The 13303-nt window shown below is 42.9% G+C and overlaps 1 protein-coding gene across 7 annotated transcripts in view; it reads right to left on the reverse strand.

The window, feature by feature from the left end:
* The window catches only part of GPM6B (glycoprotein M6B), a 152572-nt gene that overhangs the window by 22832 nt on the left and 116437 nt on the right, over positions 1-13303 (reverse strand). For 3 of the 7 annotated variants that reach the window (XM_019746291.3, XM_019746292.3, XM_074323185.2), the window contains exon 2: positions 12226-12345. The exons of the other annotated variants lie outside the window; for them this stretch is intronic. In XM_019746291.3, the coding sequence (XP_019601850.1) occupies positions 12226-12345 (120 nt within the window). The remainder of the gene's footprint in view (positions 1-12225; positions 12346-13303) is intronic. 7 annotated transcript variants of the gene reach the window in all.

Genomic DNA, 13303 nt, shown 5'->3' on the forward strand with positions numbered 1-13303 from the left:
TTTCCCCCTTAAGAGGTGGCCCGCTGGGCTTGGCCATAACTGGAGCCACTTGCAAATCAAATGGCAAGTTCCAGGGGCTGCAACGCAGAAAACAAAATGTTCCAAGTCGTTCAGCTGTCTTGAAAAGAGTGAAACTAGAGGGCTTTTTCTGAGCCAAGCAAGTCTTGTTAACCTCACAATTTTTGACAAAGATGCTTTAGTACCACACTACAGACAGGGTCTGGGAAAACAGATTTATTCCCCACCCCACCCCGCCATGGGGCTGAGTGTGCCTATACAGACAAAGGAACTGGATCTGTGATTCAGGCTGTCCCCAGTGTGAGAAGTCACGGGCAAGGCTGATGTTTCTAAGCAGAGAGGAGGTGCCAGGCATCAGCAGAGCACCACACTGTTACAAGTTGACGCTGGCGAAGGAAGATCAATGCTTTTCTTGGCTACTCCTATAAATCCACACTCAAGTTTGCCCGAGCTTCAAACCAGCAAGGACAACATTGGTTAACATGAACCAGAAAAGGCAAAGAAAGCATTTTTTTGATGACTGTGATCTACTCAAGTAAAAGAGAAAAAAAAAAATCAATACCACTTTTTCCAGCATGGTTTACTAGTAATTCTCAATACCTCTCACTAACCCCCCAAAACCTCTTAAGTTAATAATGTCGTAAGCCTTCACTTAGCTGGTCTCTGTGGCTAAAGAGAATTTTGAGTTTTAGGTTTTGATTCACACAAAAACTCCAGTGTGTATTATTAGCCTAAGACAGTTTAAATATAAACCACATAGTAGGGAGAAAAAATACACATCAATGCCTCTAACCCTCAATGGCCAGTTTGTCTCCAGCATCTCTAGAACCTTTTGTGCAGAACAACAGAATAAAACACGTTTTGTCCTCGGGCTTGCGGATGGCCGTTGCCATGGCTGTGAGTTCATAACGGCCCAGTGATTTGCCCCAAGTTGTCTGTGATCCTGGCTGCAGATTTAATGCTGGCTCAGAAGGAGGGCCTGGGGAACAAGGGCTCAGATTCTTCCCCAGGGAATCAATCTCTCTCTCTCTCTCTCTCTCTCTCTCTCTCTCTCTCTCTCTCTCTCTCTCTCTCTCTCACACACACACACACACACACACACACACACACACACACACACCACGCTCTATACAAGGTCTTCCTTGCTACTTTACTGACTCCTAATGAGCCACAAAATTAAAAAGGAAAGGAGGAATAACCAAGGTTTGCAACTTTGAAACAACTAGCATCAGGAAAATGGAGGCAGAGAGAATCCTATTTAAAACACACAAAAGTGAATGTCAGCCAGCAGAGACCTCCCTGATTCTAAGATGGCCCAAGTAATGGTTCTCAATAGGGGGTGACTGTACCCCCAGACATTCTGCAATGTCTGGAAATATTTTTGGTCATCACAAGTGCGGGAGGGGGTGCTACTGGCTCTAGTGAGTAAAGGCCAGGGATACTGCTCAACACCCGACAGTGGACAGGACAGGACAGCCCCTCCCCTCTTCACCTCTCCACAGCAAAGAACGATGGGATACGAAACGTCACTAATGCCAGGGGTGAAAAACCCCGCTCTAAGGTTACAATGTACAATCCTGGTCTAAGGCACCTGGTGTTACTGCCAAATTCTACAATTAAAACAAAGAGCTTAAAATAAACTTTACTTTAAAAAATACTATAGAGCAGAAGTTCTCAAGTTTTGTTGCATATCAGAATTATCTGGAGAGCATTTGAAAACCCTGATGCCCAGACTACACCCCAGATCAATGAAGTCAGAATTTCTGGGGATGGGACTCAGGAATTAGAGGCTTTGCTATTTTAAAAACAAAGCCCCCAGGTGATTTCAATGAGCACCCAGGTTGGAGAACAAGTATTATAGAGCAGGGTCAGCAAACTGTGGCCGATGGGCCACACACAGCTCTCCACATGGCCAAGAATGCTTTTTATGTTTCTAAATAATTTAAAAAAACAAAACTCAAAGAAGAATATTTCATGACACATGAAAAGTATATGCAACTCAAATTTCTGTGTCCATAAATAAAGTTTTATTGTAACACAACCACACTCATTTGTTTATTGTGTTTGGCTATTTTCAAGCTACCAAGGCAGTTGACTGCTTGCCACAGATATTTACCATCTGGCCCTTTATAGGAGAAGTTTGCAGATTTCTGTTAAAGAGCAGGGCCTCTCAGACTTTAATGTGCAGGTAAATCCCCTGGGGAATCTTGTGAAAATGCATATTCTTATTTAGGCAGGTGTGGGGAGAGGACCTGGCAGTCTTACTGCTGCCAGGTGGAGATTTCATTCTGGGAGCCCACCAGCCCCACACTGGGTCACAAGGGCAAAAAACAGGGTTCTCCAAGGGGGAGGGTCGGTGCAGCCCTGGGAGACTCTTTTAGGAGGTCTACGAGGCCCACACTCTTTTATAATAGCACTGAGATGTTATTGAATTCACTGTGTTGCCATGTACATAGTAAAAGTGCCGGTGGCTTAGCACGAATCAGGCAGTAGCAGCAAAGTGTACTGACCAGCAGTGCATTCTTCACCACCAGCACTCACAGTAACAAGATAAAATCAAAATGGACAGTTTCACTTAAAGATGTCCTGGCTGCAGGAAAAATGATACATTTTAGTATTCAAATTTTATTAAATTTGAAAATTCTGTGTGATGAAATGGGAAGGATGCAGAAAGCACTTCCGCTCGGTACCAAAGTATGATGGTTGTCTGTAGGCAAAGTTCTTCTGGGACTGAGTTATGATCTGAACTAGCACCTTTTCTGCGTGTGTTCGCAACACCATTTTTTTTTCTTGAAAAAACGGCTGACAAGCGACAGTTATTGAAACTTGGGTATCTGGCAGAAATGTTCACAAAAATGATCCAAGTGAACTTGTCATGTCAAAGAAAACAACTGAGAGTATCTGTTGCCAATCAATTTTGGAAAACTTGCACCTGCTATAGTGAAAGTGCCAGCTTCTCAATACTTGAAAAGCTTCTTGATGAAATTGGTGGTAATATGAACAAATGTGACTTTTTTGATCTGGTGCAATGAAATGTGTCAATATTTGAGAGATCTGCACAACTCAGAGAACCAATATTTTCCGAATGACCAATGGGTGACGTTACAAAATCGCTCTTGAATGCAGAGCCAAGATAGAGCAACAGATTTTAATGGAACACAGTACACAAAGGTTATTGATATGGTTCCAGATGCTACATAACAAATAATCGTTAAGACAGCACCCCTTGTTGAATTTTATTATCAAGAAGAGCTCTACAAATATATTAAAAGGCCATTGAAATACTCCAACTACATATCTGTGAGACCCTGAGTTTTCTTCATATACTTCAACCCAACTAGATGCCCCCAGATGCCTTTGAATGAATGTAGAGGCACATGTACGAATCCAGCTAATATTAAGCCACATATTAGAGATGAACAGAAGTGTACAATGGTACTATTGTCCCCACTGAAGTTTTGTTTTGGAAAATAGCTATTTTCCCTAAATATTACTTATGTTAACATGTAATGGGTTTCTTATTTTAAATAAATAATGTTTATTATTTAAGAATACATTTCTCAGTGATAATTTCTAACAAGAAAATATTTATAGATATAACCCACATGAGCAAAAGCTTTTTGGGGTCTTCAATTACTTTTAAGAGAGTAAAGGGACCTAAGCCCTGAAAGTCTGTGAACCACTGGTATAACGCATGAAGAAGGTACCATGAAATCAGTGGAAGGGGGGGTTCCTGTTAAAGAGCTAAGTAAGACATCACTGAAATAATCCATAGGTTGCTCCTCAGTTCTCCCTCGACCTTCTTAGAGTAGTTAGTGTCAAAGTTCAGCTATATAATGCTAAGAATGCTCAAACTGTTTGTAATAATATAGGGGAAGTTGGTTCTCAGCAGATCCTTTTAAAAAGCTTTCCTAAGATCTATTACGTAGATTAAAATTTTACATTAGCTTCTAACATGTTCAATACGGCGTGAGCAGTAGACGATAAGCAATAATATACAAGTAAAGATACGTTCACATGGTGAGAATAAAAAAGTTCGGGAAACAGACATTTGTTAGTCTCTTCTTTTGCCTTTGTGGGAACTGGCTTTGGTTTCCCTGGGACCATGTGGTGTGCTCACAGCCTAGTGAAGTGGGGGAGCAAAGAATCAGGGAAACCGATGGTGAGTAGGGAGAAGTGAGCTCTAAGTTCGGATGACACAGATTTGAAGAGCATGGAGATCTGTAGGGTGTTCAAGAAATGTGAGAACTATCTGCATTATTAAGCTTTGGCAGCACTCAACCTCCTTGACCATCTGGGTGACAGCGTCTATGCTTTCCTGAATTTCACTCAATTCAATGAGTGTGGAACTGCTCCTATATGGAAGGCACTGTACTTGCGGTGGCAGGGGTTTACTGTGCCCTCCCGGCACTGACACTTTGGAGTGGGGTGGGGGACAGAAACACATAAGAAATGATTAAAGTAGAATAAAGAGACTCAGGGACATGGGGCGCGAGGTAGGGACAGATCTCCTTGGTCTAGTACGAGGAGCTAAGGTAAGGGTGGATGGTGGTAGCAGTGTAGACAGGCCTTGAAGAACAGAAGGAACTCATGGCTAGGACAGAAGGAAAAGCGTGAGGGAAGGAGAGCAGGACCAACGTGGGGATAGCTCCGGGTGTGGCTGAGTGTGTCAAGGGCACCAGCACAGTGTGAGAGGAGAACGATGGAAAGGCAGGTGGGGCCCTCGTATGGGAGGCCTCCAAGCCAGCCTGCAGCCTTGGGGGCTCTGTTGTGCAGTCAGGGAAGGTTTGTGAGCAGGTGACTGACATGATCCAAGGTATGCTTGTAAAGAGGTTCATCTGGCACTGGGGGTGTAGGCTGGGCTAGAGTGGGTGCAACATAAACTCTTCCACTGTAGGTGGTAGCAGAATGGGTCTTTTGAGATTTATTCAAAGTGCACCGGGTGTGGTCAGTGGAGGCCAGAAGGATGAAAACCAGACAAAGCTTGGAGCTATTAAGCAGTCAACGTCACACAACATTTCATGGGAATGGCTTGGTGAGAAACAGTGAGAGAATTCATGTGAACAACTCTTCGTAAGGGTCACTCCAGAGAATATAACAGAATCTACAGTGACAGAAAGCAAATTAGTGGTCGCTTGGAGAGGGCAGGTGACAGGGAGGGCTTACAAAGGGACCCGGGGAAACTTTGGGATTGATGGACATGTCACCGTCTTGCTTGGGCACATACATATGTCAAAACTTATCAAATAGACCACTTTAAATACATATATGCAGTTTATGTGTGTCAATTATACCTCAAAAAGGTTAAAAAAAAAAAGACCTGCTTCTTGAGTTTGATTTTTACAAAAGACATGAGTAATTTTAAAAGGTTGCGAACCCCTTTTGGGAACTAACGATTGGCAGCAACGGCAGCAAAAGGCAGGAGCCATGTCAACCTGGGTGCGGTGGGGGCAACACATCCACAGGCTCCCCCTACTTGGTAACAGGCAAATGAAGGGGCTACTGTCATTAAGGAGAGAAGACAGTGCTCTGTGAGGACAAAGGATGCATTTCCACTTTGAAACCATTATAGAGCTTGTGGTAGGCAGCGCTTCTAAGACACCCCCAGTGATCCCCAGCTTGTGGTAGGCAGCGCTTCTAAGACACCCCCAGTGATCCCCAGCTTGTGGTAGGCAGCGCTTCTAAGACACCCCCAGTGATCCCCACCTCCTGATATTCACACCCTTGTATCAGTACCTCTCCCTGAGTGTGGGCGGGGCCTAGTGACTTGTTTCCTTGATTAGGTTTCAAAAGACTATGATTTCTGTGTTGCTAGCTCGCTAGTGCTCTCTCTCTCTCTCTCTCTCTCTCTCTCTCTCTCTCTCTCTCTCTCACACACACACACACTCCTGTCCATTCACTTGCTCTCTCTGAGGAAGCCAGCGGCCATGCCAGGAGGGCATTATGGGAAAGCCCACGTAGCAAGTAATCAATAGAGGTCTTGGGCCAACAGGTTGCGAGGAATGAGTCCTGCCCACAACCACAGGAGTGAGCTGGGAAGTGGACGATTCCTGGTTGAGCCTTCAGATGAGACCCAGAGACAGACAAGCTGAGCCCAGGCTCCCAAACTACAGAAACTGAGATAATATATGTTGCTGTTTCCAGCCACTAAGTTTTATATTCATTTGGTATGCAACAATAGATAACTAATACACCGGTATTAGCCTACAGCTCTACAACACAATTTTTGCATTTTTTTAAATACACAAAGATGCAATGACAATATGAAAACATCAGGAGGAGTTTGCTTCAAATTCAACAGCACCGTCTGCTAAGGATGTGGTGATTTGGCTTTGGGCATCGTGATGGTAAATATGTATTCAAGGTGCCTGTGAATTTCAAGTTTATGCTGTTCTTTAGAAAGGTATTTTGAACTGAAATAACATTTTGCAGAAGATGTTATAATGAGAAGCTATTTCCTTAACCAAGGTTATGATCCTCTGTGTATACAGTAGTGGTGGTCAGGCTTTAGTGTGCATCTGAATTGCCTGGGGAGCTTATTGAAACATACCAATTCCTGGGGCCCATCCCAAAGAGGGTGGGTGAGGCCTGGGAAGCTGAATGGTTAACCAGGATCCTTGGTATTTCTGATTCAGGGCATCAGAGGCCCATACTTTGAAAAATCATGTCATAAAAGAAATGACCCCCGATATTACATTTAATAAAATATAAATGATCTTTTACATATCACAGAAAATAAAACTTGCAAAAATACACTGAATAGAACAATTCATGAAAACAGCTCCACGACATCCATTTAGCAGGACTTGAATTGGGAACACTCAGAGAAGGACCTGAAAGAGGCTGGGAAAAGGCAGGGGGCGAAGCTTCCAGAAAGAGCCAAGGGACCCTCTGGAGAAGGGCTGAGATTTAATCTAAGGCCTGTGAACAATGGGACCCCACCCCACCCCCCAGAGGATTCTGGAGCCTGGAGAGAAGTAGGTGAGTGATCTTGGATGGAGAAGATTTTAGGAAACTGAGTGACTACCAAAATTTTTAGGTGTTGCCTACCCTAAATAGATTGAATTTGCAGTGTGCTAAGAATGCAATTAGTCTAAGTTGGGTTGGCAATTTTTTTCTGTAAAGGGCCAGATAGTAAATATTTTTGGCTTTGCAGAGCATATGGTTGCAACCACTCAATTCTGTTTTTGTAGCAGGAAAGTAGTCAGACAACCTATAAATTAATGGGCGTGGCTGGTTCTAATAAAACTTTATTTACAAAAATACCCAACGACTGAATGACGCACACAATTAGATTAAGGTTTTTTTCCCCCCTTGAAATACATTTCAAGTGTTTTTAGAAAAAACCTCAAACTGAGTGGCCTTACAACCTTAGGTTGGGAAAAAGTAACACTAAAGAACACAAAAATCCAATAGCATTTCCTAGGTTTCACACTGTAAAGTGGATCCATGACAGACAAGTCCCAGGCTCGACCTAGCCAGCGCCAGAGGGATAAAGGCTGGAGATCTCAGGGGGCCTGCCTTCTCAAGTCACTGCACCTGGGCAGATACACAGAAGCAAAAGTGTGACCTGAGTCACAGCAGTGAACAAATGAGCTGTGCTTGCTTGTCCCGCAGTCCCACACTCCTCCCTCCAGGTCCCTGCCTCTTCATGGCTGCTCAGGAATCCGTTGTTGGCAATGGAAATCCCAATGCGTGGGCTTCCTGCTAAACTCTCAGCAAAACATGAACATTCGCCTGTGCTCTCCCCACACCATCTGCTGTATGTGAGAAGGCGCTCTCTTTGGACTTCTAGAATTATCTATGGCCATCTTCACCCAAGCATCAGAGCAATTGGGATTTGGCAGATGGGTGTGTGTGTGGGGGAATTGGTGACCGGTAAAGGGGGTGGTTTTTCTACTCCTTACCTGTCAGATTCAATGCTGAACTACAGATTTAGCAGTGTGTGAATAGTCATTCTTGGACCATTAACTTACAGCGTATATTAAGTAACAGCACCTTGAACATCATTGGATTATATTAAAGAACGTGATGAGGGACATTTAAGAATTTCTCCCAAGCTCCCATCAACTACTTTCTCCTCACCCTCCCTTTGCCACAAGCAAACAAACCTTTCCCACTTTCCCTGCCCCTCCCCACTGTCCTTCACCAAGATTTTAAACAAAGGAATAAGAAGAGGCATGATTTCAGACAAGTAGGCAAGAGAAGCAAAGGTCACCGTCCTTCAAACTAAGCAGGACTCAGGGCATTAATGAGTGTCAAGTCGATGCATGCCTCTCCACAAAGAGAGGGAAAGCAGAACGAGTACCTTAAGCAATTCTGTTTTCCCCCAAAATAAAAATGTCTAGATCTCGAGGGTAAATTCACTTCAATTTCTTCCTGTCTTGTCTCTTCTCAAACTTTAATGTGCATAGGAACCATCTGGAAATCTTGTTAAAAAGCAGATTCTGATTCAGCAGGTCTGGGGTGGGGCCTGAGACTCTGCATTTGTAATAAGCTTGCAGGTGATGCCAAATCTGCTGGTCCACAGACCACACTTAGAATAGAGAATCTAAATTCTTAGACTATACTCTTATGCCTGTGTAACACGATTGCCAGAAACCCGAATATCCCTACGCATTAAATACAATAGTCCATTAAACGCAGGTGCAGCATTAACTATTCCTTCTGTCACTACTGCCACCATCTCAGGCCCAGGCCCCTAAGGCAGCATCACACGGGGTTGCCCATGTGGCCACCCGTCCTTTGATTTCCTGTAGGCCTAGAGAAGACGTGGGTATTACCTGGCTAAAGAAGTTAAACACTGAAAAAATTAAGAAAAAAGCAACAGATGGTGAAGGATTAACTATCCAAGTCCTAAAAATGTAATTGTACTGGGAAGTTACACCAAAAAAGTAAAACATGAAAAGATCAAGGCAAAGGAAACTGGAACCACTGGACTTTTCCAGTGGGGAATAAGGAAGTTGGGGGGTTGACGAGAGGTGGTCTCTACCATAATAACTGCGCAGTGGGAGAGGCATTCTCCTGTGCAAAGATCTGGTCAGCCTTCATGCAACTCTCCCTTCCCCCCACTAGAAAGAAACTGAGAACTCTGCAAAAAAAAAAAAAAAAAAAAAAAAAGAGACACAAGAGCCATATGGAATTCTCTATTTTTTTCCTCATACCATCTGGTTTGGGATTTAAGTACAGAATGGCAACTGCATTGATTTAGAAGCCAACAAAATCTCCAAGCAACTAGGAAGGTGACAACATGGCTGGGTTCAGTCTCCTCACTCTGGGGCCGGCACTGTATTCTTTATACTATCCTACATGCAGGGTCTCTGTGGCTGGCTCCCGACACAAGTGGCCCCAATGCATGTGCCACACAGGCATATTTTTTCCAGTGATTTCAGTCACTGCACTGAGAAAGTGATAAACTATGTGTGGGTAGAGACCGTTTCAGGATCTCGGAAGATTCTATAAATCAAGTTCTCAGTGATTTTGTTTCTCCCCTTGCTCGTTCATGAAATTCTCACATGAAATATCACCAGCAACCTGATACTATTAGAGTTCTACAATTTCTCATCATACCATTCCAGAATTCCCCAAACTCTAAAAACGAAGGATTATTTATTTATTTATTTATTGGTCTAGCTCATCTGGCAGCAAAACCTGCTCTGATCTGAACTTCTTTGGTGCCAAAACCCGACCTGATGGACAAGAGGCTGTTTATAGGTTTCATTTCCCCAACTTGGGCTCTCCACAAAGATTAATGCATTGCATTTGTGGGAGCACCCAGACCTTGCTGCCGATGACATGCTGTCTGCGCCATGTTACTTTTCAAAAGCCCAAACTCCTCTGAATTTGGAAACAAATCTGGCCCCAAAGGTTTCAGAAAAGTAACTGGAACCTTGTAGTTTTCTTCTCAGTTGCCACTGCTGCTTAGAATGCCCGTATTCCAGTGTTCGGTTGTAAAGTCAAAAGCATGTAAGTATTTTTCCAGCGCTCTTATAGGGAACTGCTCAACCAGTGAACCAATGGACAAAACTCGTCAAGAGTAATTGCTAGAGGGGCGGCCGGTTGGCTCAGTTGGTTAGAGTGCGGTGCTCATAACCCCAAGGTTGCAGGTTCGAGTCCCACATGGGCCAGTGAGCTGCGCCCTCCACAACTAGAGTGAAACAACTACTTAACTTGGAGCTGATGGGTCCTGGAAAAATACACTGTTCCCCAATATCCCCCAATAAAAACTTTTTAAAATTATGCTAATTTTCACCAGAGAGAATAGTAACTGCTTTAAAAAAAAAAAAAAAGAGTAATTGCTAGAGGGCTTTCTCCTAATAAGATATTGATGTTTACTCTTTGCCACACAATCCAGGAAAGACAGTGGTTTTCTCGATTTCCAACTAGCCTGGTGTCTTCTAACACATTCTTAAAATGAAGCGATTCTCTCTCAAGCACTAGTTTCTGATGGCTTGGGGACCTTCTTGTCATGTTAGCATATACCATTCTCTCTCTCATTGTGTGCCATTGAACTGTGCACATCTAATGGTGCTTTTAGGGGAGGGGGCTTTTAAAAATAGCTTTCATGTGATAAAGTTTACATATAAAATTCACCTGTTTTAACTGTACAATTCAATAGTTTTGAGTAAATTTACAGAGTTTGTAACCATCACCACAATCTAATTTTAAAACATTTCCATCACTCCAAAAAGATCACTTGCCCTATTAGCAGTCACTCCCCACTCCCCACTCTCCTCCCAGCCTCTGGCAAACACTAATCCACTTTCTGTCTCTATGGATTTGTCAATTCTGAAAGTTTCATATAAATGGAATCACACAATATTTGGTTTCTTGTGTCTGGCTTCTTTCACTCACCATAATGTCTTGGAGATTCATCCACGCTGTAGCATGTACCAGCACTTTACTCCTTTTTATTGCTGAAGAGTATTCCTTTGTATAGATATGTCATGTCTAGTGGCAATGTTGTTTTTTTTAAACCACGATTTCAGAACCCTCCATTCTTTAAAGGATCTATGAGAACATATGTCTGATGTCCCTTCTTGCTCATCTTTTCTAACCAGCACTGTTCAGGCATACACAGAGCTGGTATCTAATAGCCCTACGTCAAATGAAGTAATGCATAACTCAAGATATATGACTAAATCTAAAGTCAGATTTCATATTAATTAAGTTGAAGCCACAATTTAGGTTTTCAAAGAAAAATAAAAAGTTTTACTAAGTTACAGGTGTTGTGACTTTGTAATTCAATAGATGTCATACATTGTACCTCAGGATTGCTCTTTACAGAATTTTAGGTTCTATACTGTCATTTCTGAAGTATTCCTAAAAAACAGTAAGCAACTATTTGGGAAAAATGATGCTATGGGTTCATGCGAAATTATAGCAATATTTTAAACCTATTGTGTTTATTTGACCCACTACCACCCCTTTACATTCACATTTTAAGCAACTCGAGATTCTGAAGTTTAGCTAACTGAGCTGAGTATTAACACCAGTGTAGACTATGGGAATGCGGCGGGTGGCTGTTCATATTGCTCAGCCTTCTCCCCCTTCGGGGTCCCCACATCAACTGACACATTTCACCCAGGCCCAGCACCTAGCAGTTCTGAGAGACCAGTGTTTCTCGTGAGCAAGGAAACCAGAAACCAAAACCAGTGGACCTACCTGATGGGATTGAGTGCACAGTTTTCCAATCCTCATTTCATGGGCTTTGATTTTCCCCTCTCAAAAGGAATGACTAATGTTAAAGCAGTGTGGTGCAAAGCAATGGGGCCGGGAAGACATTTGGGGACACTTACAGTCCTCTCGGAGCCAAGGCTCCTCAAGTGTCCTGGCCTAGTTTTCTTGATCCCAAGATGGACATGGGTGAAGGCCCCGCCCCCATTATTGGTTCAGACATTGGAAATTCTGTGGTTAACCCAAAGGTGTATCTCATTGTACACTGCTCCCTTTCAGATAAAGACATAAGGATGAGAAAAGGGGAAGGAGGGAGAAGAAAGAGGCGAAAGATGGGGTGGAATGGAGGAGGAGAGAAAAAAAGATGATTACAAAATGTTTAAAGGGCCAATTCCACCCACACCCCTATGAACAAATCAATGAATGCATCAAGCAAAACACAAAATATCACCAATCTGAAAGAACCATTGCAAATAATATTAACGACAACAGTTGACTTGCTATTAGAATTCACCCCAAGGCTGTATTTACCTGGACTGCTCAAGGGGCTAGCCCTGTCCCCCTGGGTTGGCACGGGATGGTACTGGTGGTTCTTTGAGCCTGGGTACATCCAGTGGTACCTGCCAATTTCCATTTCAGCTCTGCTGTTCACTGCCAATTTCAGGTGGCAAAGAGTCAGTGTCTCTATCTCCAGCAAAGATTCTATATCAGCATTTTTAGTTATTCTTTTACCATATAGTTAAAGGAAAGGGGGAGTTTAAAAATATGTGAGTGAAATGCAATCTTTCAGTACCATCTTATCAACTCAGCATGATAAATTGAGACTGTTGGGAGTCTCCTCTTCCATTTTTTGAATGTAAGTTTACAAAAATCACCCAAACTGTCTTTTCTTTGCTTATTTTTCTCTTTGCTTATTTTATCCATTACCCCCATCCCCCATGATGGGCAGACACTATTTATAGTTAAAATCTGGCTTCTCGCAATAGTATTGTCCTGTGTATTTCTCGCTCAGACCCACAGAGTGCTAGAATTATTGCAGCTGCACAAGCAAAGGTGATTACAGGCTCACTCTCCATAACAGTACCCAGTTCCTGCCTTGAAATCTGACAAAGAAGCCCATGGTCTGCTGACTCTTGGATGAAACTCCTGTCTTTCCACTGACATCTGCAGTATTTATTCTCTGTCACCTCGCCTTAAACTCAGTACTTCAGTCTAGAATGTTCTGGATTGAATCCTGATCCAATGATCTTCCAGTGTTTTATAGACGAAGGGCTACTGGTCATGGGCTTGAACCACTGCTTACCCACACATAAGGTGACAAGTGGCCTCCTGGGGACTCAGGTCCCTATATGGTCATATGACTATATTTCCTACTTCTTAGGGGATTGGAGAGAAAAGCATCTACTAATTTGCCTGACACAGAGTAAGCTGCTGGTAACTATTAGTTGAATTACAATCTTGAAATCCCTAAGAGACCATAAGGTCACTATGCCAGTTTATGTCTGAGAATCCCATAAAACCTAATAAGGGGTTTTATCCTCTGGGGTGCCACAAATATTTCAGGATAAAAAAAGTGATTCCAGCATTGACATGGGTAATTATCCCATCA

This window comes from Rhinolophus sinicus, chromosome 18, assembly GCF_057876585.1.
Source record: "Rhinolophus sinicus isolate RSI-liver-muscle chromosome 18, RSI-T2T, whole genome shotgun sequence".
Classification (NCBI taxonomy): domain Eukaryota; kingdom Metazoa; phylum Chordata; class Mammalia; order Chiroptera; family Rhinolophidae; genus Rhinolophus; species Rhinolophus sinicus.